General features: G+C 46.6%; 1 protein-coding gene and 1 non-coding gene across 2 annotated transcripts; one reads left to right on the top strand and one right to left on the bottom strand.

Annotated features, from left to right (window-relative positions):
• Positions 1 to 795: 795 nt before the first annotated feature.
• Positions 796 to 17461, top strand: LOC144115677 (uncharacterized). Its single transcript, XM_077650143.1, has 4 exons — positions 796 to 1249; positions 4238 to 4528; positions 7692 to 7843; positions 17235 to 17461. Exons 1-4 carry the CDS (start codon positions 888 to 890, stop codon positions 17378 to 17380), a joined length of 951 nt encoding a protein of 316 aa, XP_077506269.1. The 5' UTR covers positions 796 to 887; the 3' UTR covers positions 17381 to 17461.
• TRNAL-CAA (transfer RNA leucine (anticodon CAA)) lies at positions 10025 to 10097 on the bottom strand. The gene has a single exon. It is a non-coding gene; the product is annotated as a tRNA-Leu (tRNA).
• Positions 17462 to 25847: the final 8386 nt, after the last annotated feature.

Raw genomic sequence — 25847 nt, 5'->3', positions numbered from 1 at the left:
CAAGATAACCGATAGTTGTTATGCGTAAAGCAGTGGATTCCAAAAGAATTCGGAAGCGCAGCAGGGGCGGCGGAGGTGATCGGATCAGATTAAGAAGTTTTCGTAGGCAAATTAGCCGCAATTGGCATATAACAGTGTTAATAAAAGGATATGTGAAGTCGTCCACCCTGAAGTGGACGCAGTTACGCTGGCCATGATGATGAAAGGCAGTCAGAGCCTAGTCAAGCTGTGGTGAATAGCCTGCACACATGTATACCCTTTATTTTAATTTTCTTATTTTTCCTAACACAAAGAGAGAGGTGCCATTATCGAGTGATGCCTTTACTTATGTATTTCCGCAGACGTACGCCCACACTTGGCCTTTTCTACATTCATACAGCAAAGTACGTTTTCGCGTTACACAGCACTTTTGCTTTCGCTGCCAAGGGGAAACCAGCAGCAATTTTAAAATGAATGAATGAATGAATGAATGAATGAATGAATGAATGAATGAATGAATGAATGAATGAATGAATGAATGAATGAAAAGCAAACGAAGAGTTCGTTATGGTTTTGTGAACCGAAGAGATGCTTTTAAAGGCAAATGCCGCGTTAACCAAGCCACAGAAATTGGTTAGTCAGATCAGACCGCATCCAGGCAGCTAGGACCGCTGTAAAATGTGCCCTCTCTTGTCCCCAACCCGCTGCAAAGTGCGAACCCCGCTCTTCCTTCAGCGTCATCCGAAACCCCTCACCCTTTCGAGTTTAGTTCTTCCAACGCGACCCGGAAGCGGGTTTCATTGGGACAAAAACAAACCGGCAAAAGGGAATCAAGCGACGCACACCCGAGTGCTCAACAAGCGCGGATCCGGAGAGGCCCGCCCGCACTCGCGACTCGGCTCTCCACCATGCGCCATCCCGTGGTCGTCGTCGTTCTGCTGGCCGTCGCACTGGCTGCCCGCGCGGCCGACGAGGCCGGCTGCAAGGACACCAGCGGAACCTACGAGACGTGCTACACGTGCTCGGGATTCGTGGAGCCACGCGACTTCGAGCGCCACCTGGACCGCGGCCGCGTGCCCCGCTCGTCGCGAGGGCTGAGCTTCATCCTGCGCGACTCGCGGCCCGTCGACTTCCCAGACGGCTGGCTGCAGGGGGTTAACGCCACGCTGCTCGAGTTCCAGAACGTCACCTTCTCGTCCCCGGAGACTGCGCTGGCTAGACTCGCCGGGGGCGGGGAGCCGCCGGCCACCGTCGAGCGCCTCGTGTTCAGGTATACAACACTGCGTTTCGCTCAGCCCCAGCTCGTAGACTGAACGTGTGACACGAAACGGAGGCAGGAGAAGCACAATGACTGTGGCCGCAGCAGCCGTTGTGCGTGCGTCCTTCCACTTCTTCCGTGGTGAATGCGCCTGTCCAAGTTGGCATACAGAACGAGCGATGTTTAGACAGCCCTCTGTATTTCTCAGACGAGTGCCAAAGTTGGTCTCGCTAAAAAATGTACCAGAAATCAAGTTTTTTTTTTGCGTTCAAGAAGTTTTTACGGATAATGCATTGTGGTTTTTACTGCACTGCAAGGAATTTTCAGCACAAAGAGCTCCCGGTCACCATTCAGCCGGAGCTGACGCAATTTGCTTTGCTCCCAAATTTTGTGACGGCAGTTGCTCCACTAATAAAGAAGACGTAATACGGCTCTTATTCCAAATACAGAATGAATGCATTTTTACTTATCAGCGGAGCAAGCAGCCAGTCAGGTGTTTTATTCCAGTGTTGCCCCAGTAAATATGGAGCAGGAAATGCTTCCAATCACATGAGTCGATATAAAATTTTCCAGAATATTTATTCTGAGCGTTCTTCTTTTGCAAGAACTAATAAAGGTAAAGAATGTCGTCGTGCTTTCTTTCCCCCCCGGTGCTCTTTGCCGTGCTTCGTGCCACAGTATGATTTAAACCGAACCAAGGCCGGAAGAGCAACTGTCTCAGTGCTTTCGCGGTTCTCATAGCCGGTGGTGTCGGTTTCTTTAATGATGGGAAGAGAGCTTCGGCGGTTACACTTGCTTTGTTACTGGAAATTCCTCTCTGGCTGAGTAACATTTGGTTGAAGAGAGAACAGCAGTGAGGGATTACGGTTTGAATTGGTGTAATGAACTTGTACAAGCATAGCCCAACCCAGCAAACCTCAACAGCGTTTTCTGGTACCCAAAGGACGTCTATACCCATTATGTTAGTTTTTGAGCATGTAAACAGCTGATGGGGTAACATGTGGCTTTCGTAAGACCTTTGAAGGCTTGCCCTTGATACACGGCGCTTTTATATTACTCCAGTGCCGTCGCGACGACAAGGCGCTGTGGACCACTTTTAGTTTTTTCAGCCAGCCCACACACAGCCTTCGATGTTGACAAAAAGCCCCTGGAGCACTCTCTAATGTTTGCTGCAGCGCGCTTCCCGGCCAGCGTATAACTGCGAGGAACCGGCAAAAGCATGGCAAGCAGTGCGTTGGCAGTACGGGGCAACCATGGCTCGAGGTGCGGCGCTTAACTTCAGAAATTTCTTTCTCTCTGAAAACAAAAAGGCTGCGATAAAAATGGCTGCGTAAGGAGGAGGAGGAGAGGGAAAGGCAGGGGGTTAACCAGAAGAATTAACTCCTTTGGTACCCTGCACGGGGGAAAAGGGATCAGGGGATATAAAGATGAAAGAAAAAAGAAAGTAGCAGGAAAATGAAGTCAATATGCAATGTCAGCAAGCGTTCGGTAAGTCACAGCCTATCGTGCAGGCCAGAAGTTCTAAAAAAGCGGAGCAGAGCACGGGAGGCTTTCAGCGCCGACAATCACCACGGCCAGTGGCCGATTATCATCGTTTCCGTCAGTGGGCGAGGATCTAGAGGTTCCAGAGCACGGCAGAGATACTGCCTTTTGGCACTGTATGCAGGGCATTCACAAAGAATGCGGGCTGTAGTCTCGTCACACCCGCAGATGACCCATTCAGGGCTATCAGTCATACCGATTAAAAAGGTGTAATAGTTGGTGAACGCTGCACCAAGCCACAGGCGACGCAGCAAGCTATCAATCTAACCACATTTCATATATTTACTAGGAACGCCTCTGCACGAAATTTATGGCTGAAAACGCGGCACAACACACGTTTTTTCAAGTTCGACATTTTTTTTCTGAAATATATTGTGTTTTAATGTTGTTTAAAGCGTTTAATTGCATAGTGCATATTATGCAGAGCCGTCGCAAAATATGATACTGCTCCCAAATGTCGCGATAGAGTTTTTCAAAGCTAGCAAGAACGATGCTTCTTGGGGCAAAGTAATGAATTGGAACAATGCAAAAAAACTGTGCTGAAAATGTTTTTGCTCTGCGATAAAAAAAACCGAAATGCATATGCATTACCTATAAAAACTTTTCGATCAAACAAGTAAAACATTCGTTTCTTTATCTTTTAGTGAGACCAACTTTGGACTCATCTGAGAAATTCAAAGGGCCGTCACGTGACCAGGAAAACTTTTTTTCCTACAGTTATTGAGGGTAATTACTATAGACGGTTCAATAACGAGCCACAAATTTTATGGAAAAGATCGGAGGGGGTCCAGCGCAAACTCTGGTTCGTGTGGCATGGAATGACCCTGAAGTGAATTTCCTTTCCTCGTGTAAATCTTCGGCGATGAGACGTCAGTGCGATCTAACCTGTATTTATGTATTCCTTGGATAACGAGCACAGCGGACAAGGACGTGCTTATCGTGGGCGTGTACATTTCTGAGATCAACCGCGCTCCATGGCGAGCGTTCTACTGCGTCGTTGGCGATGTCTGCGGAGAATCGCCTTGGCTTGGGGATTTAAGATAAATTTCAAATAAAGACAAATGTTCGCAAGATTAATGAATCAAGCACCAAAGCATAACGCGGCGTGGTCTGTGAATGTCTTAGGATGAGTTCAGCGATACTGAGAAAAGGCGAGACCGAAATGACGACGACACCTTTCGTTCTCGTCCTGCATCGGTTGCGCTGTACTTCATGTACAGCCTTTATAAAAAATTTACAGCCGATCTGCTTGGCCTCTAAGCCTTGTCGTTGGGCTCTTGCGGCACTCCTGGAAGTGTTCTGGAGAAGTGGGGACGACAGATATGCCCGGTGGGCTGCATACTTTTGGTAAAGGCAGTCTACGCACCTCGCGGCAACGCAGGACGGGGTGGGGAATTCGGCGCTGCGTGAAATGTGCCTCATTCTCACAGGTCAAGGCATATATATACCCGTGCGCAGCTACGACAGCACGCTTCCGGCCAGCTGGGAGGCCCTGCGTCAGCTGCCCCGACTTAAGACCCTGGGCCTGGTCAAGATGAGCGGCCTGCGGCTGGGGCCTGAGTTCGGCGGCCTGCCGCGCTCAGTGCGGGGTGTCAGCGTGCTCCACTCGAGCGTCGCCAGCGTCGAGGGTGGCTGGCTCGCCGAGCTCCCCGACCTGGAGTACGTGGTCGTACGGGACTCGCGGCTGGCCGCCTTCTCCAGGGACATGCTGCCGCGGCCGGCCCTCAAGCTGAGGAGCATCGACCTCGAGTGAGTGCGTCCGCCGCGGCAGAGGGTCAAACGCTAATCACCGCTGAAGCAAGGGAGGCAGATGGGCCAGCTCAATTTGATACGCTTCGAGCCTTTGTGGCGGTCAGACAAGACAGAGACACCAACAGGAACAAGAGGGATGTGGGAAACGTTCTATCATCGAAGAGAGCCAATTCGCGAGCGAAATGCCCATTCGCTTAACAATAGGTGAATTCCAATAAAGCAGCTGTTGCGCTGCGTCCGTGACTATGTTTCCTGGTTACCCACGTGTTGTTTATGTGTCGCAAGCGTATACGGGAGCTTCCGGTATACTCAATATAACTATGCGAAGCGCCGAGCTGGTTAGCCCAATTTTTTTTTTTGAGTGGCGCGAAGATCTATTTGCACACACATGCTCCACAACAGCAAGCACAGCTGTTGTTTCCCTCGTGCCAAGAGGTGCACGCCCACGCCCATCGAAGATTGAATGGTTCTTAATCAGCAAGTTATTGGGTGAAAAAATAAGAGAGAAAGCGCACAGTCGAACACTCTAGCGGGTACTAAAATAAAAAAGGAGGCGAAGGCTTGAATAAAAGCAGAGACACAGGGAACGGCAGCCTATGATATTCCTACGTGAAGTTTTGTACGGCGTTGTAAACGTTCCCGCAGCTAAGGTTAGGCTAAGCCAGAGGAACGCCTGTGCCAAGAAATACAAAAGCAGGAGACTGCTGGAGCTGGGGCCACTCTGGTGGAACGGCGTTTACGAAACCATTTCCCTGGGAGAGAAGAAGCGCGACAACGAAACAGTCACACGTTATCAGGCGATCCTGGCTCGCGGAAAACACGCAGAAAGAATATAGCGTTCATTTATCAGCCTATACAGACGAAAAACCGAGCGCTGGAACATGGCAGCGCATGCAGTCCCGTGAATGGGGCTCCCAACCTGCCACCTGCGACAAAATTGTAAAGTTTCAGCCCTGCTGAGACGTTCCATATGAACGGTGCATATGAAATTATCGGAATACGAAGTGTGTATGATACGGGAAAATATATCAAAATTCCTGCGCTTTTAATATATGCATGGTTTTTTCATCTTCCTTTCATATCATTACCATATGGTTCAGACCAGAGGTGAGCAATCCGATGAGGTCCACCTCAATTTCAAAATGACCTCAACCTCACATCATGAGGTGAGGTTGAGCTGAGGTCGGCGACAGCTCGAAATTTTGTGAGTGAGGTCAGCAAATCAAACCTCAACTCACGCGTGAGTTTGAGGTTGATTGAGGTCGTTATTCAGTGAGGTCGAAATTTTGAGGTCGACACTTTTTGCAGTTGCCGCGACTAACTGCGACCAGTGCCGCTCCGAAGCAGAGTTGGAGCGCACCACCGCAATGTTCATGCAATGACGCTTGGTGTTCGGTTTCCCGTGTCCAGGCAACCGGACGCCGCAGTCCGGTCTTAGGTTTTGCTGCTGCGCCGTAATGTCCGTTGAGCCCGAGCCTGCAGGAGGACCTACCCTTCTGGCTTTCCTGGAATGAGTGCTGCTGTCTCGGCATGCCGCTTTCCCTCCCCCTTATCCCTCTGGAGTAGCGGCCTTAGCTGCCTGCCGGTCGGCTCAAACTCCCGAGAGCGCGCAAAGCACGTAATTCGCGTTGACCCGCGGTAGCTTTGTCTGGGGCCACAAGCAAATAAGTTCAGTCCGAAAAGCACGCAATAAATTCGCCGCAGCGTGGATTGCCACAAGCAAGATTGCTTCTGTTCACGCTCGTTGCCGGCGCAGACGCCACGGCTCTTGCCCGAGTAAAGGGGATCCTGCTGTACATTACAAGCTGACTGAACAGAAACTGGAGTAGTCGGCGCAGGCGACAGAATACGATTCAGGCGGTTCCTAATAAAGACACCTGCTGATCTGATTAAAAAAGCACGAGGCCAGGAAAACCTGTATAACACCGCCGGAGCTTTTGATCGGTGACTTCCACTTTCGAATCTCACATTAATTCTGTATATTCCCGTTCCGTAATTCAAGCAGATGCAGATATAATTTCACTTTTTTATCCTTCCGAATAGCCTCTCTTTTGGTCTCCGGTTCCTTGTTCCTTCTCAGAAATTCGCTTATTATACCGAAACACCGCAACATGAGGCGAACGCGCCAGCATAGCGGTGTTACAGCGGCGAAAAAATGCAAAACTATAATGAATGTATGCTGATGTGGTAGATGATTCCTTTTCCTTTTTTTAATGAAGATGTGTGACTAAAATGATTACATGCTCGCGCTGTGCTGCTGAGTCGCTCTTTCAAGCCTTCTAGTATGACGTTTAATGGGGCGCACTGTTTTTCGCTTCTGTTTTTAGTATACGGTTTTTGTGTGCACGTTTCTAATCGTTCTCTCTTTTTCTTTTCTCGTATGGGATCAGTTAGGTTGGCGGCCCGCCTTGCAGACGACCAGACACTGTTGGCTTCCGTCTTGTATGTCATCACAGGCACCTCTTTCCATTCCCTTGTCTCCTGAACAATTTTCCTACCACTATAGGAACTGTGCCGGATAGGAGCAAAATCAACTGGACTAGCGAGAGGTAGAAGAGTTTATTGTAAAGCTGAAAGACGCAGTAACAGTTTCACAGATGCGATTTCCTGTATGTGGCGCAGGGTCACCTTAACTGCTTCGCTGGGGATGGAAGTGGAGGGGAATAAGATAGATAGTAGAGGTTGGATAGGAGATGAATCTACGAAGGATAGTGACGGCCAAGGGCGCCATGTCACTTCATGCACCTCTAGTAGGCACGAAGGAGAGAGCGAGGGAGGGGCGAGGGAAAATTTGGCCCATATTGTTTCCTGCTAGCAAGAAGACATGAGTAGGTGCTATGGTGAAATCTGCCCAGCCCCTTTACGAAAAGAATTGTGCACGCCTATGGCACTAGGTTCATTTTCCTCTTTGCAGAGCTCATAGTACAGTATTCCCTCCGAGAGCTTGCAGTCGATTAGCTCTTTTAATGGGGAGAATGCATGTAGGAATAAAACAAAGCGTAAAATTTAAAAGACTTTCTGGCCTTCTTGGTGAACGAGAAGGTGCGAGAATGGACGAGCGGGCCGGGCTGCTATCATGGCGTGTTATGAAGTTCACTTGGCCTAGCTGTTGATGGTGACTTAGATTGATTTTGCAGCACTTTCTTTTTCACGTGTCCAGCTACAACGACCTGAGCGCTATTCCTGCGAAGTTTAGCGAGGGCTTTCCGGCGCTTGCTTTCCTGGACCTGGAGGGCAACAAGATTACCACTATTGCGGAGGAGGAGCTCGGCGCTGTGCTCAACAACACCGGCACGGTCGTGCTGCTCGGACGTAAGTTGCATGTGCCTCTAAGTGTATTTTATGGGAGAAAACGCCTCAGGCAACGCAAGTCTCCAGGGCAGGTTACAACACAATGCGAAGCGTCGACGTGGCGCGCACCATATACCGTAGAGCTGAGGCTGTTTACTAGTTGACAAGTATACTGCAATAATGGCTGCTGTTTCAGATTATGGTGGAGCTTAAAGCAGCGCACTTGCAAAGGATAGAAGCTGTTGATGCCTTTACCGGAAGTGACGTCTCGTCCGGTCTGGTGACGTCACTTCCCTCCAGCCTATGGGAACTATGTGACAGACGGACGCCGCTTTTTTTTTTTTCTTTCGATGGGCCTTCTAATTCTATCGTATTGAAATGAACGCAGTCCAGCTTAAGGTAAAATGAATGTGCCGTGCGATGGCCTTAGACGGCGGCCTTAGCTATGCACGCGTCATCACAGTTATCATGCTAAAATGGCCGATATGGTGTACTTTGTTTCTTTTTGTCTTTTCTAGCTTATAAAAACTCAGTTTTAGGTTTAGAGTAGTGTTCGTGATCAGAACGTGGTAGCATATATTCAGTGCAGGCCAACTTTATTTGTCCTCGCTGTCTCTTACATAACGACGAAGCAATGCTCAAATTAAAGAGACGAAAATGAATCGTTTTGGAGGAGCGTCCACCTATACCGGATTGCTGCATAGTAGAAGCGAGAACTGGAATACAAAAAAAAAGTTCTGCCCACAGCCGCACAGCGCCGCCGGCGTGGTGCGCAGCTCGCCCAGACAGCTTGCTCGCTTACTACGCTACTGAAGGTTTCACGGACACAAGCAGCATTTTAGTGCGAGATGATGGTGTTGAACGTCAGGTGGGATTGAAACCGGACCTTTTATTAGAAGCGCCGGCCAGTGTCATTTTTTTGCGAGAAACGGCACCTCATGTACTCATAGTGAATATGTAATGTAAAAACAACCACCAGACTTGACAGCGTGGTATGTGCGTGAGTCTGCATGGCCGACTTATCAGTTGGTTTGTGTGTATATATGGGCTTTAGTTTTAGGGTTTAGGTTTTACGGGGTCTAGCGTCCAAAGCAACTCAGGCTATGCATGAGAGACGCCGTAGTGAAGGGCTCCGGATAATTTCAGGCACCTGTGGTTCTTTAACTGCGACCGCCGCGGCCGAGATCAAACCCACATCTCTATGGTCAGTAGAGCGCCATAACTGCAACTGAGGCGGCGTGCATATATATATATATATATATATATATATATATATATATATATATATATATATATATATATATATATATATATATATATATATATATATATATATATATATATATATAGCATGTCCTGTAATACCGCGAGCGTGACGTAGAACGTCATCTAACGGAGAGGGCGCAAACTGTGCGAGAGCCCTCTTATGCTACCTATGGCATCAAGACTGCCAGAACCGAGACCCTCGTTAAGGTATTAGCAGACAAGTTAAAGAAAATGAGGGGCCCGACCATAGCGCCATAGGGGGCCGACCATAGCGGCGGACGTGCTACGTCCACCGCTATGGTCGAGGGAGGCGCTGGTGAACACTCTCAAGGCTCGCTTACACCCAGTAAACATAAATACCCACGAGAGCAGCAGATCGGACAGCCGTCGCCGTAGCTCAGTTGGTAAGAGCACCGGACACGATATTCGGAGGTCGTGGGTTCGGATCCCACCGGCGGCATGGTTGTTTTTTCTGCTGCTTTATAAGTAATTTTCTTTAAGCGATTTATTAATCTAAAAGCATTATTATCCCACTGATAAGCATAACACATTAAAAAAATTAAAAAATTAACGTTCCCCTATGCACCTTGGTTTCGGTGACTGTTGGCTCCCTTCATATATATATATATATATATATATATATATATATATATATATATATATATATATATATATATATATATATATATATATATATATATATATATATATATATATATATATATATATATATATAAGGCATATATATATATATATATAAGGCAAATGAATTGAGGGGCTCGTTTGACAAACATATTAATGAAGCCAACAGTCACCGAAACCAAGGTGCATAGGGGAGTGTTTGTAATTTGTTGTTTTTTCTCTCTCTCTTTAATGTGTAGTGCCAATCAATTGGTTTAAAGAAAATTACTTATAAAGCAGCAGAAGAAACAACCATGCCGCCGGTGGGATCCGAACCCACGACCTCCGAATATTGCGTCCGTTGCTCTACCAACTGAGCTACAGCGACGACTGTCCAATCTTCTGCTTTCGTGGGTATTTATGTTTACTGGGTGTACGCGAACCTTGAGAGTGTTCACCAGCGTCACCCTCGTCCATAGCGGTGGACGTAGCACGTCCTGTAATACCGCGAGTGTGACGTAGAACGTCATCTAACGGCGAGGTCATCTATGTAACCTATGACATCAAAACTGCCAGAACCGAGACCCTCGTTAAGCTATTAGCGGACAATGCAAATGAATTGAGGGGCTCGTTTGACATACATATTAAAGAAGCCAACAGCCACCGAAACCAAGGTGCATAGGGGAATGTTTCTAATTTGTTTTTTCTCTCTTTTTAATTTGCGGTGCGAATCAATTGGTTTAATGAAAATTACTTATAAAGCAGTAGAAAAACAATCATGCCGCCGGTGGGATCTGACCCCACGACCTCTGAATATCGCGCCCGGTGCTCTACCAACTGAGCAATGGCGACGCCTCCGATCTGCTGCTTTCGTGGGTATTTATGGGGTTTTTTTTGCGTGTAACCATGCCGCCGCCGGCGGCATGGTTGTTTTTTCTGCTGCTTTATACGTAATTTCTTTAAACCAATTGATTGGCACTACAAATTAAAAAAAATACAAACACTCCTCTATGCAGCTTGGTTTCGGTGACTGTTGTTGGCTTCCTCATTTGATTTACCTTATATATATATATATATATATGTCTTCTTCAGTGTAATATATATATCCTAAAAGAAATGACGTTGGTTTCCGGGGTATGTAGCTTGTAAAAAGAGGGCACTAGCGAAAACCACTTTATTACTAGCGTTTCGGCCGGGGGTCCGGCCTTTTTCAGAGTGAACAATATCGTTGTTGGTAGCAGCCTTTTAAGCCAGCAACTATCCTAAAGGCCTCACTATTTTGAAGAAGCCTGCCGTAGATCTGTCTTCTGTCAACCATGCTAAATGGGATCAAACGCTGAAGAAAGCCTACTTAGAACTTACCCGCATTGTCGCGTGCCACTATACGCATTATGCTAAGTCACTGCTAAAAACTGAGAACCAGCTTCTTTCTGAGTCTAGATTGTTGGACCAAGATATCTCGTTGTTAAACGAAAGAAGGTGAAATCGAAAGAAAGAAGGTGAAATCGGCGCGGTAAAAGCAAAAAACTCCGTCGTGATGACGTGCCCATGCCTGAGTCCTCGCAAGCTCTGACAAGCAATGAAACAACCGTAAGGACATGAAATAACTCAGCAGATTTGCATAATATAATCAATCTTTCCAATTATATCTTATCCAGCGAAGAGGTTAGTGTTTTGTCACGAGGAATGAATTTCTGCCCCAGCACCGCTGGTTCTGATGAATTTCAACTTTTGAAAGACTTAAATAATTTCGCTAGAAATCTGCGACTAGAAGACGATCGACCCGCCTCAAACAACGCGACTAGCCACTCGGGTTAAAACAAACGGTGGAAACCTCCCAGCCAGCGCGATAGATGCCTTGATCTTTACATAAAGGCAGTTCAAAACGACATACTGGATGCCTACAACAGGCAGCGTCGATTTAAATACAATGATTCAGCTCAGGAAAGGAATGCGATTAAAAAATTGGCGAACAACAACGACACAGTCATCAAGCCCGCCGACAAAGGCGATTCGATCGTCATTATGAACATGAACGACTACGTTGCGGAGGCTCACGGGCAAATGGCTGATTCGATGTTCCATATGAAAGTGGAAATGTATCCCACTGAACAGTTCTGTTCCATAATTAATGAAGCTATTGAAAAACTGTGCAAAGAAAAAAGAATCCCTGATAACGACAAGCGCTCCATTCATCCACTAAGCCCGATTTCAGGCAGATTCTATCTGTTGCCGAAGGTACACAAGCCTGACGTCCCTGGACGACCAATTGTTTCAGGCATAGAGACTGTAACAGAAAATCTTTCTCGTTTTGCTAATTCTCTGATAAGCCATATCCCCTCTACATTTTCGTCTTATATAAAAGACAGCAACCACTTTTTACACGACATTGCTGACCTTCATATCTCTTGCTACTCTCTTCTCGTTACCTTAGATGTATGTTCGTTGCACACAAACATACCCCACGATGACGGTATTCAATCCGTAAAACAAGTCTATGAGACTTTATGCATTAACATTCGTGTCGATGGCTGAACCTTTGATGCTTTGCTGAAATTAATCCTTGAGCTTAACAATTTTGAATTTTATAACGATCATTATGTTCAAATCAGCGGTACGTCGATGGGTACAAAAATCGGTTCTAATTATGCGAATACATTCATCGGTGCACGTATTAGAAAAAAACTTCTTGTCCGGTCGCTCACTCAAGCCTTTTTATTATAAACGCTGCAAAGACGACATATTCCTAATTTGGGAGCATGGCGAGCTTGAACTACTTTCTTTCATCGCTGCTTTTAATGACGTACATAATTCGATATCATTTTTACACGCTTACTAAACTGACCGTATTAACTTTATGGACGTGACAGTATACGTGATGGCAAACTAGTTACGACGCTCTACAAGAAACCCACTGACAGACACCGGTACCTTCACTTCCATAGTAGCCACGTAAAGCACTGCAAGATTAACATTTCCTACGACCAAGCACTCCGCTACAAACGGATCTGCTCTGACCTGACCAGTCTGATTTCAACCGTAACTGCATGGCCCTGAAATAGGCATTTACACAACAAAAGTACCCCGCTTCACTAATCGACGACGCGTTTGCACGTGCGGACCAGCATGACCGAAGAGCGCTCTTGGACACATCCCATCGTCCTGACTTAGTTCAGCAAACCAACTTGATACTGACTCATTCAGCTTCTATTCCTTACGTCACCGGCATTTTTAGCAAGCATAATAAAATCATCGGACAATGCCAACGCCTCAATCCTAGACCCGCCCATAGCAGTCTATAGGCGATAAAAAAATCTACGTGACTTGTTAACTTCTTCAAGAATTTCACACCATGTCTGGGAAGGCTCCCGCCCGTGTAATAAGCCAAGATGCAGAATCTGCGCACATATGACTGCCTCAGTAACAGATACCAGCACCGCTTCTATCACAAAAGAATGAAGGGCACTTTTTGCTGCGACACTTCAAACGTAGTCTAACTGTTGGAGTGCTCTGTGTGCAACAAGCAGTACAGAGGGCAAACCGAAACTGCATTCCGTTTACGCTTCAATAACCACAGGGCTCACTGCACCTCTCTCCACAACCTTCCGCTACCTAATACGTCAGAATTCCCGGTCGCTCATTCGACAAAATAATGGTTACCATTTTACAATCAGGATTTAGGACACATCATGACAGAGAAACCGGGGAGTCACATCTCATTTGCAAATTTGATACTGTTTCTGCTGGTTTAAACGAAAGTCCTGGTGTACTATCTTGTCTGCCCCGCTAACAATTTTGCTTATCACATGTGTGTGCCAAGTTCTAAATTGTCGCTTTTTTCCTGTATCTTTCATTGTCCATCCTGGCTGTATCCACGAAGCCAGGCGCTTTCTGTGTTTTGTTCCCAGTCTTGATAAGTTCTTGATAGTTGCTGGCTTAAAAGCCTCGATATTGTTCATACGATATTGTGAACAACGATATTGTTCACTCTGGCGAAAGCCGGACCCCGCCGAAACGTTAGTAATAAAGTGCTTTTCGCCAGTGCCCTCTTCTTACAAGCTACATGCACCGGAAACACCAACGTCTTTTCATTTCAAATATATATATGTTACGAACGTAGGTTGCGTTGGCTCCGCAGAATAAAGATTTAAGAGAAGTGGGCACTTCTCTTAAATCTATATATATATATAATATATATATATATATATATATATATATATATATATATATATATATATATATATATATATATATATTAGCAGACAAGGTAAAGTAAATGAGGGGCCCATTTGACAAACATATGAAGGGCGCCAACAGTCACCGAAACCAAGGTGCATAGGGGAACGTTATTTTTTTTAATGGGTTGTGCTTATCAGTGGGATAATATTACTTAGATTAAGAAATCACTTAAAGAAAATTACTTATAAAGCAGCAGAAAAAACAACCATGCCGCCGGTGAGATCCGAACCCACGACCTCCGAATATCGCGTCCGGTGCTCTTACCAACTGAGCTACGGCGACGGCTGTTCAATCTGCTGCTCTCGTGGGTATTTATGTTTACTGGGTGTAAGCGAACCTTGAGAGTGTTCACCAGCGCCACCCTCGACCATAGCGGCGGACGTAGCACGTCCTGTAATACCGCGAGTGTGACGTGGAACGTCATCTAACGGCGAGGGCGGAAACTGTGCGAGAGCCCTCTTAAGCAACCTTTGGCATCAAGATTGTCAGAACCGAGACCCTCGTTAAGCTATTAGCAGACAAGTTAAAGTAAATGAGGGGCCCATTTGACAATTTTATGAAGGGAGCCAACAGTCACCGAAACCAAGGTGCACAGGGGAACGTTATTTTTTTTAATGTGTTGTGCTTATCAGTGGGATAATATTACTTAAATTAATAAATCGATTAAAGAAAATTACTTATAAAGCAGCAGAAAAAACAACCATGCCGCCGGTGAGATCCGAACCCACAACCTCCGAATATCGCGTCCGGTGCTCTTACCAACTGAGCTACGGCGACGGCTGTTCAATCTGCTGCTCTCGTGGGTATTTATGTTTACTGGGTGTAAGCGAACCTTGAGAGTGTTCACCAGCGCCACCCTCGACCATAGCGGCGGACGTAGCACGTCCTGTAATACCGCGAGTGTGACGTGGAACGTCATCTAACGGCGAGGGCGGAAACTGTGCGAGAGCCCTCTTAAGCAACCTTTGGCATCAAGACTGTCAGAACCGAAACCCTCGTTAAGCTATTAGCAGACAAGTTAAAGTAAATGAGGGGCCCATTTGACAATTTTATGAAGGGAGCCAACAGTCACCGAAACCAAGGTGCACAGGGGAACGTTACTTTTTTTAATGTGTTGTGCTTATCAGTGGGATAATATTACTTAAATTAATAAATCGCTTAAAGAAAATTACTTATAAAGCAGCAGAAAAAACAACCATGCCGCCGGTGAGATCCGAACTCACGACCTCCGAATATCGCGTCCGGTGCTCTTACCAACTGAGCTACGGCGACGGCTGTTCAATCTGCTGCTCTCGTGGGTATTTATGTTTACTGGGTGTAAGCGAACCTTGAGAGTGTTCACCAGCGCCACCCTCGACCATAGCGGCGGACGTAGCACGTCCTGTAATACCGCGAGTGTGACGTGGAACGTCATCTAACGGCGAGGGCGGAAACTGTGCGAGAGCCCTCTTAAGCAACCTTTGACATCAAGACTGTCAGAACCGAGACCCTCGTTAAGCTATTAGCAGACAAGTTAAAGTAAATGAGGGGCCCATTTGACAAACTTATGAAGGGAGCCAACAGTCACCGAAACCAAGGTGCATAGGGGAACGTTATTTTTTTTTAATGTGTTGTGCTTATCAGTGGGATAATATTACTTAAATTAATAAATCGCTTAAAGAAAATTACTTATAAAGCAGCAGAAAAAACAACTGCTGGTGCTTTATAAGTAATTTTCTTTAAGCGATTTATTAATCTAAGTAATATTGTCCCACTGATAAGCACAACACATTAAAAACAAGAATAACGTTCCCCTATGCACCTTGGTTTCGGTGACTGTTGGCTCCCTTCATAAGTATATATATATATATATATATATATATATATATATATATATATATATATATATATATATATATATATATATATATATATATATATATATATATATATATATATATATATATGTGTGTGTGTGTGTGTGTGTGTGTGTGTGTGTGTGTGTGTGTGTGTGTGTGTGTGTGTGTGTGTGTGTGTGTGTGTGTGTGTGTTTTAAACGTTAGGTGTAGTGATTTAACCGAGACCAACAGAGACAAACACACACACACACACACACACACACACACACACACACACACACATATATATATATATATATATATATATATATATATATATATATATATATATATATTACACGTTGGTCTCTGTTTAGTCACTACAACTGACCGTGCCAAGAAGTCTTTCTTCCTGAAAAAAAAAAATATATATATATATATATGGGCCGGGTACAGTTGGTTCAACGCTCGGCTCCGAACCATAATCATGAAGGCCTAGATGGACTCGGTCCTTGGGTGGGGTTGTATTTTTCTTTGCTTGCGGTGCGCAGGCATACTTACATATGCACGAAATGTGCCTGAAGATGCTTACAAGTGCTGCTGTATTAAAAAAATAAACAAAGACTGAAATGAAGGATACGCGACTAAAGCCCGTAGTCACCTCGAAAAGAAGAGCGCTTGGAAGCCAGCTGCGACGCCGCTCTCCTTTGCGGAAAGTACCTCGCCGTAATTTGCTCTTTCTGCGGGCAACTGCCTGTGTAAGGGAGCCCTTCCACTTTCAGACCAACGCAGCAGTCACGGAACGCTCCGGTGAGCAGCGCTAGCGCTCTTCGCTTCGCTGAGCACATAATCTATAGAACGCAGCACGTCAGTTGGAGACGAATACACGTTCAGCGTATACGTTTGGCGATTTTGTATGCCCTTATTGTGTAAACTCGCAAATACAGCTAAGAGAGGGCAATCGCATACCGTTCCTCAAAAAGAAAGCGTGTAGCAAATACCAATCTTCTATGAACGGTTTGTGACTCCACGTTCCCACGTCTTTTTGAAAAGCGAAGGGGGCAGCGTGTGCTCAGTAAGACATGCCAGGCAAAAACGACGCTCTGCTGTTTCAGCCCATCAAGTGTCTTCGTTCCCCTCGCAATTCCTCTCTTGTCCACGCGGCGGTCCAACTGCACGCGGTGATGAACCGTACTTGGTCCTGGCTGGTGACGTGCACAAGCGCCACTGTGTTGCCACATGCGTTGCGAGGCCTACGGTCTCCTGTTTCGTTAAACTCGTGGGGCGCAGTGAGCAGAAATGGAAGTCGCTATAGCATTTTGTTACCACTGTCAGCAGCCGAGCTTCTCGCATTATTTGCTGCACTGTTCTAAGCTCGTGGCCGCGCTGCGTCAGGCACGCGACTTGCCCCAGCCCAATTGTGTTGACAGTTGAGAAAGCTGTGCAGAAGCGGAACTCTCGCCACGCAGACAACCGCCTTCACTGTGACTGTACGCTGGCGCACCTTCGACGCCACTCGGATCGTCGACTGCGGGCCCGGTGCCACTCGCCCGACGAGCTGCGCGGACGCAGCGTGCAGAGCCTCACGGACGCCGAACTCGGCTGCCCGCGCTAGCAGACGCCCTGCCAGCGCGGCGAATCAACGACATTTCCTTGTGAACCGAGCCTTCGCAAGAATAAATCTGTGTTGCGATTAGCGGCACTGCGTTTTCCTTCGCGGCGAAAAAGGCTTCTTGTAGCAGCTTTCGTAGCCGAAGAAATTGCCCTAAAAACGTAAAAACCATGAACACAAATTCGGTCCTTACAGCGCCGTTACTTTCTCAAGAAAGCCCGGAAATGTGCAAATTTATTCAGCATGAACAAGCAAAGGAGTATAACAAACTACACAAAATACAATGAGTCATGCCCATGGTGTAGCGCTCTCCGTATACCCTCTTCCACATCCCTTGGGAATGTACAAGCAAACCAAATCACCTCACTAAGGCGTCGCACATACTTGCAGTGGGAGGCAGCACTAACCAGCGGAGATCCCCACACACAGCTGCGGATAGCCCGGACGGTACGCGAGCCAGCGAAAGCCAGTGAACCCTTGGACTGGAGGAGCCACCCAACCAGCATCGATAATACTTCCCCTCACCCCCTTCTCTTTGGGGAATAGTTTCTTACTACTACTACTACTACTACTACTACTGCTACAACTGCTACTACTACTACTACCACTACTACTACTAGTACTACTACCGCACACAGTGCAAAAATGATAATATCCTTAAAGCTAATAGCAGCATGCATTATTTCCTGCCTGTCTCCGATGGCTTCAGCTCAGAAATGCGAGCAATGTAACTGACATATTCACATTCAACAGCGCTGTCGGAGGGGCACGAAGTGGCGTACACAATGTGGTGAAAATTAAGCTCTCCATTTTTCTTAAAATTAAGCGCTGATAGGCACGTGTAATACCGCTTCGCATGTACGTAAGTCATGCGGCCAGGGAGGAACAAAGTGGGATAATAACTGTCACCGTCAGGAATCTAATTAACTAAAATCAATTAATTAACCTTTTTAGTGACTGCAGTAAGCGGGCATGTTTTTATTTACGGGGTAGCTTTAAGGATCCCGTTCGGCGGAAAACCAAACGTTTGTCGGCGTTGTGACAGGAACTGTGACAGGAATATCCTGATTCCGCGAGAGGGTCGCGACGACAAAGCCGAGCAATTCGCCTAAAAGGAAAACTAGGTGGTCAGTGGGCCAAAACCGAACCACTGTGACATGGTGTGTCGCTAACCGGGCACGCTACCTTTACGCCACCAATGAAACCTATACCGCGTTACACTCTTGAGATAAACTTAAGCGTCCCTCCAAGTTTCTGAAAACTTAGAGAGGCAGTCATGCTTTACCACAATTCCATTTGGTAGAATTATCCTAGCACGCGTGTTTTCCGAGATATTCGCTCCGAGATTTTCAACTCGATCGGCGTAATTGCGCATACAAAGCGGTGCCCATCGGACCGAAACTTCTCCCCTCGTGACACAGCGTTTCGGCTGCCAATAGCGTAGACCTTTCCCTTTCGTCTATCTAAATATCTGAAACACCCAACGGAACATCTGCGTCACACTAGAGAGGAGTTTTGCGTCGACTTTCACCGCCTTGCATGCGTTATTAACGCGAAATCAGTGGAAACGCTTTTTTTTTCGAGGGGGGGGGGGGGGGCAAATATTTTGGAATACACGGACTCTAGAGGAATTCTACAAAACGGAGTAGTCTACAAGTGCCACCATCTCTTTGTGTGCAATATAAGCATGCACGCCAGCCGCAGTAGCTAGAAAGTTCATTCATGTACTCTAGTTAATTAGGTTCCAGACAGTGACATTTTACCATTTCACGTTGTGTCCCCCTGGCAACATAACTTATATAGAGAATTGCATTTCACGCAGCTCTCAGCGCTTAATTTTAAGAGATCTGTAAAGCTTAATTTTGATCACCATGTATACACCTGGCGAAACGCAACAACACGGCTGGCCATACAGACGAAGAAGAGCATCTCGGGCTAGAACGCAAAGAGCCTGGAGAAACACTATACAGCAGTGGAACACCTCCCAAAATGCAACATTCTCGAAGAAACCTAGCCTGCTTAGCGCTCACATATCGGTGCCGCTGCTGTAAGTATACATAATCTCTGCGATGGGCTCATAAATTCTGTCACAGCCGTAAGATAATCATCATAACTGCTCTGGCCACATTTTTTCTTCTCAGTACACGAAAAACGTTTGTCTGATTTCAGACCTTTGCTATGGCATTTCGCTGAAACACCGCATAAAATTTTCTCGCTGCTTTAAATGGTTCACAAAAGTGGCAGTCATATATCCGATGAAGTTCCAAGGGTGGTTTCACAACAGTGCAAGCAAGCTGCAGTTTGAGAAACTTTCAGGAAATTTGCCTAATGATGCTTCATGTGCACATGGATGACGAGAATTTTCTTACGGCTGTTTGTGCAGCTTCAGCGTCGCAGTGAGGAGCGCGCGCAACTGATGGCGCGAAAACAAAACTAAGCCGCGGGAGAGAGCGAGTGTTGCAAGCGCTGTGCGAGCTAGCTCTGACGCTTTTGCTTCCTCATCCACTTTTCCTTGCCCCGTGTGGCTTTAAATAGTCATTCTCTAGACTCTATTTGACGAAAACTGTTCAGGGTGGATGTGGTCGCTGCGGCAGCAGAAGCGCACGCGTATATGGCAGCTATCCTCCACTTTTATTCTCAACGCTATCCTCCACTTCCACAGCCCCAAGCGGCACGCATGAGCACCCGCATCACCAACAGGCGTCACAGTATGCAAGAAGAAGACACTTTCAAACTGGTGCAAGCGCTTGTGGTCAGCCGAGCCAGTCTCATATCACTCACTCAACAAACAAGAAAGGGCACAAACCGATTCTCTTCTCAAGAAAGCCTACAAAGCAGCGCTGGGGCTTCCGCAAAGCACGGCCACAGCCAGGCTCATAGCACTCGGCCAACAGAACACATACTCTTAGCTGAGGAGGTCCAGCTAGTAGCTCAAAAATTAAGTCTCCAGCTGACCACCTTGCACTGGGCGAGCCCTACTCAAACAGTCTATGCTACCAAAACAGTCTATGCGAGCTCTCCCGAACGGTCCCCTTACCGGACGAGCTCCGCACGACATTCATGGTAGCGCAATCCCCCGGCGTATGGACCCCACTCTTCACCAAGGACGCACCGAGCCAGAGCAAATACCATCAGCAAGATACATATGCTCATGAAGACACCGTCGTATACGTAGGCGCCGCTACCTGCACAAACAGGAGCGATGCGGTCATCACCATGGCCAATTCCACCTTACCTTTAGATTCAATGCACATGGTAACTGCGCTAGAGACACGGACAAAGAAAGAAGGACGCCACGAACGCTAACATCAACTGGCTTTATTCCAGACAGGCACATGAATATATAGGCAAACGTGTACAACAGATCACACCCTAAAGCGCATGTGCAACGGCACCTTGTTCAGGAAATGTATTTCTTTAGATGACAGTGATACCGATTGGTTGCTTACGCAAGGCTGTCGTTCTATGTGAATGAGGAATGCTTCCAGTATTTCGCGTTGTTTTTGATCTGAGCTTGCAAAAATGACCCTGGTCTGATTAAATATCGGAGAACATTTATCCTTACATCGTTTGCAATGTGCCGCCAAGTGTCCCGGACCTGATAATGCCTCGACAGCCAGCTTGTGCTCCATAAGCCGAACATTGATACAGCGGCCTGTTTGGCCGATGTAGCAATTCCCGCATGACAGGGGAATTCTGTATACCACATTAGTCCTGCAGGCCACATATGGCTTTTGATGTTTTATCGGGCCACGGGGCTTCTTCAGAATTGAGGCAACATTAACAGCTTTCAATTGAGGCAACATTAACAGAAACCGGCAACGACAACTGAGCTACAAGCTCATGAGCGGGTTAGATACGTGGCACTGCCCTACATCCATCAGCTGACACACCGCCTAAAGAAGGTGGCGCAGAAAGGCAAGGTCCGAGTTGTGCTGACTGCACCCGATAAACTCGGAAAATTGTGTAAAGCTGTTAATGTTGCCTCAATTCTGAAGAAGCCCCGTTGCCCGATAAAACATCAAAGGCCAATTGTGGCCTGCAGGACTAATGTGGTATACAGAATTCCCCTGTCATGCGGGAATTGCTACATCGGCCAAACTGGCCGTTGTATCAATGTTCGGCTTATGGAGCACAAGCTGGCTCTCGAGGCATTATCAGGTCCGGGACACTTGGCGGCACATTGCGAACGATGTAAGGATAAATGTTCTCAGATATTTAATCAGACCAGGGTCATTTTTGCAAGCTCAGATCAAAAACAACGCGAAATACTGGAAGCATTCCTCATTCACATAGAACGACAGCCTTGCGTAAGCAACCAATCGGTATCACTGTCATCTAAAGAAATACATTTCCTGAACAAGAAGGTGCCGTTGCACATGCGCTTTAGGGTGTGATCTGTTGTACACGTTTGCCTATATATTCATGTGCCTGTCTGGAATAAAGCCAGTTGATGTTAGCGTTCGTGGTGTCCTTCTATCTTTGTCCGTGTCTAGCGCAGTTACCATGTGCATTGAATCTAAAGATCACCAACTAGCCCAGCTGTCTGCTTTAAATCCACCTTACCGGAGCACGCCAGTGCATCGCTCCGGAGCTGCTCGGTAACGGACGCTGAAGAAGCTGCCGTAGTCTAGAGACAGAACCGGTCTCTATCTAAGAATCATCACACTCCCAAGAGGCCTGCCGCCGCTGCACCAGCACCAGCGGCAGAGTTGTGGCCACGCCACAGCCCACATTCTGCAGACAGGTGGCCACAGCGAGTAACTACATTACATCATCTGGGCCCCGGATCACGCAGCCATCGCCAGTAATCTGAAGACCGGCCAAATAGCTCGAGGCTACACACACTGAGCATCCACGTCGGTCGACGGGACGGCGACGGAGCCACGCAACTTCGGAGCACTACTCGACCACCTCAGGGGTACATGCAAAGATAACCACCACCACATAAGGTCCCTCACAGGGAGCAGGCTGTTTCCTGGAGGCAATCGCAGAGCAACACTTCCTCCAATATTTCCTTTGTCACAAAATCCACCCAACCGCATACACCGATACATGTCACTGGTGTGGAGACATACCCACCCTGTACCATCTCCCATAGGCTTCTCTCGCGATTGAGGTGGTCCGCATCATACTTGCTAATACATTGTTCAAACAGAAGAAACCAATAGTAAGACAGCCTTAAACATAAAGTACTATCCTCAGAAAATACTCACTGACAAAAAGAAACCGCTGATTAAAAGGGAAAACTTTTTTTATCCATTACAAAGGGAGGGATCTACCTCTCGAGGCCAGGGTTGAGTACTTGAGGACGAAGTGTTACCAGCAAAAATTTGACACCACGTATGACGTTTGCTGTTGCTGCATGCAAGACAGGGAAACAATAGAACATATTCTTATCCAGTGCAAGGCCCTCCAACCCTCAGCGCATGATGCCGCCACAGGAATCCGCGAAGCACTAGGGTTTCAGAATAGCCAGGACATGCTCAATTTTCAAAAAGTAGAAACATATGCATGTAGGAGACGACGATAGGATTGGTGGAGAAGGTCAGGAGAGTAGTTTAGAAATGGGAAGAAAACTGGCAGTTAATCAGTAGATACTGAGCACGCCAAGTTACACCTGTCGCAACCCCAATACAAAGGGGAGGCTAGTAATCATTTATGCGTGCACGCCCATTGCGTTGGGCCCTATCAGCGCTTACGCGGTGATGGCGCGCGGAAGCGGACCGCGCTATGCTGCAAGTCTCAAATGAATGCAAATACGTTTCTTTTTTTTTTGCAGGGAGAGCTGGCAAGGCCACGTTTCATAGTCGCGCAGCACCGTAGAGCTCGATGATTAAAGGGAAGGGGTGAGAACAAGACAGAAAATTGAGAACACAGAAAATTTTCCACTATGAAGAGGTAAAAACACAGGTGCAGAGCACCGCGCCGGTTGGTTCTCGGCCGTTTCTTTCACTGTACCTGTCACGCAGGGCGCGCGCTTTATACGGATGGATGAGCGATGCATATGTACTTATAAACGTTGAGTGAGTACGTGACGCATGCACGGTCGCACGCGAATGCACGCCTACCCTGGCCCTACTCTGAACGTGATTAGCCGAAGTCACGTTGGAGCAGCCAAAAGGGCGTTTGGCGCAGAAAATTGAGAGTTTGGCGCAGATTATACATGTATGAAACCAAGGAAGGCTTAAGGATATGCTTTTTTTTCATCACTGACACACTGGAATATTATTGATTGTAATTATTTTTTAAAATGAAAGATTAATAGCACAAAGTAACATTAAAGACAACCACCATGCCGTTTGAAAGATCCCAGCTCATGACCTCTATCAAATGACCTCTATCAAATGAACTACAGCGGTTGCTGCCCGTTGCCCCCAATCCTTATATCTATACAGGGTGTTTCACCTAAGACTTTACACAATTTTTAAAGATAGGCTTTTTGAGTTAGAAGAGCGCTTTTTCGGCATAGCATAGTCAGCTGTGTAGTACATCAGAACACAGCTGTGTTAACTAGCAGGCTGGTGAACTAATATTGAGTAGTTAACTTTTTAACTATTACTCTTAGGTGCTTTGATTATTGAGAGGTGTAAAGCCCACCACAAGTAATATCCATATCAGTCTTTATAATTTAGAAAACACGGTTAACCTCCGCGCTATTGCCAAACAAATTCTGGCTATATCGCGCAAAATAAAGCTTGCAGGCAAAGCAACCTCTCCAGTTAACTTTACTAATCGAAATAGCCAAAATTTGTGGGGCCACAGCGCCGAGGTCATAGGCGACAACTGAAGCCCCCCCCTCACCATAGGCTGAGCGATGGGGACAGGCAGCAGCATATCCTCTGCTACGGACTGGCGCATTCACACGGGCGACTGCGAGTCGCCGAGAGCGATGTCGCTGTTTGCAGCCGCACGCTTCACGACAGGAACGGCGAAGTACACTGGAGCGAAAAAAAGCGCGCAGCAAAGTAAACTAAGCAAATTCGCCCCGCCAGCCACTTTATATCAGCGCCAACGTATCTCTTGTCACTTTTGAACACGAACACAAAGTTCACGCAATTCACTGTCGCACAAACACACCTTTTATTCGATCATGCCACCTAGGTTAAATGACTATAGAACCACCTTCCCGTAGACACTGTGTAAATAAGCGATTTTGTTTTTTGTTTTTTTTTTGGCAGTCACTGTCTGCATTTTTGTCTCGTGATTTGATTTAGTTTTCTTCAAAAGTAGAACTTTTTATTCTTATTTTTTTGCCATGATACCTTTTGCTGATGCTTTCATGTTGTCCTAGTTTATTGGCCGAAAATGTGCACTACTTCCATTGCGCTTTGATCAGCTTTGCTAATGTTTGTAGTGTGAGCTGGTTCACTGCTCGTGAATTTTGTATCGTATTGTGTTTTTTCGCTAAAATTCGCGCTGTTTGTTTTTTACGATTTATGTAAGCCCGTTCCCCCCAATATTGCTTCGACGACGGGGGGTACAGAAAAAATAAATAAAATCGAAAGTTGGCTAAAACAACAGAGCACGGGAGCGCGGCACTACACAACTTCGCCATTGTTAATTTCGGGTGCTTAGAAAGAAATTTGGGTAAAACCAATTGCAGATGTCTTCTTTCCAGTCATCAGGCAACAATGTATAAAAAATTGAAATAAATTTAAGTGATCGAGCAGCCACGCTTTCTTCGATCTTGCGTGAAATCACCCTATCCATTTCTCCAGCGTAACTAGCTACCACCAGGCGCCATCTTTCATACGTTAGGCAATATCAGCTATGCCAGATCGTCACACACTATCACTATCATACCCATATTTAGGGTACTTAAAACGGCGAATCATTTTAGAGGTCACTCCGCGTTCGACGCTATACACTTTTAAAATCTGAAAAAAAGGCAAAATTTGGTGCCCTCCAGTCGGCAGCATTGCGTAATACTCAAACGCACTGGGAGGCTCGTGTGTCACGAAAATCGGCGCCCATTTTTGTTGAGACAGTGCGGCGCGAAGGAAGCGCGCGCGCGCGCGCCGCATGCAGCATACGTTGTTCGAGAATTTTTGAGAAGTCTCCCCTCTTAACGCGTTGAGACGCGCACTTGGCTTCATCCTCTCCTCAACGCTCGGAGGCGGCGGTAACCTACCGGCGGAGAAGCGCCTAGGGCAGAGGATGGACTATTAATTGTTCGTGCACGTGCCTTGGAATTGGCAAGGCGTGTGCACGGATTCCCTCATATTGTATTCCTGCCTTTTTATTACGAAACGTCCCGTTTCGGTGATTGATAGTCTTTTGTATTGTGAGGTGAGGTGCGCTTCCATCATTTCCGCTAAGGTGTTATGAATTCCTATCTGTAGTAGTTTTCCATTTGGAGTATGGTGGGGGAGGTTGAGCGCAATTTTGTAGGATTGTCTGATTAGAGCATCCAGGTCGTCTCTTTCTCTTACTGTGAGGATGACGTATGGTGTAGATTAGATGACTC

This window comes from Amblyomma americanum, chromosome 1 (genome assembly GCF_052857255.1).
Source record: "Amblyomma americanum isolate KBUSLIRL-KWMA chromosome 1, ASM5285725v1, whole genome shotgun sequence".
NCBI classification, from domain to species: domain Eukaryota; kingdom Metazoa; phylum Arthropoda; class Arachnida; order Ixodida; family Ixodidae; genus Amblyomma; species Amblyomma americanum.
Note: the sequence above shows the minus strand (reverse complement) of the source record. Positions and strands in the feature narration are given on the sequence as shown.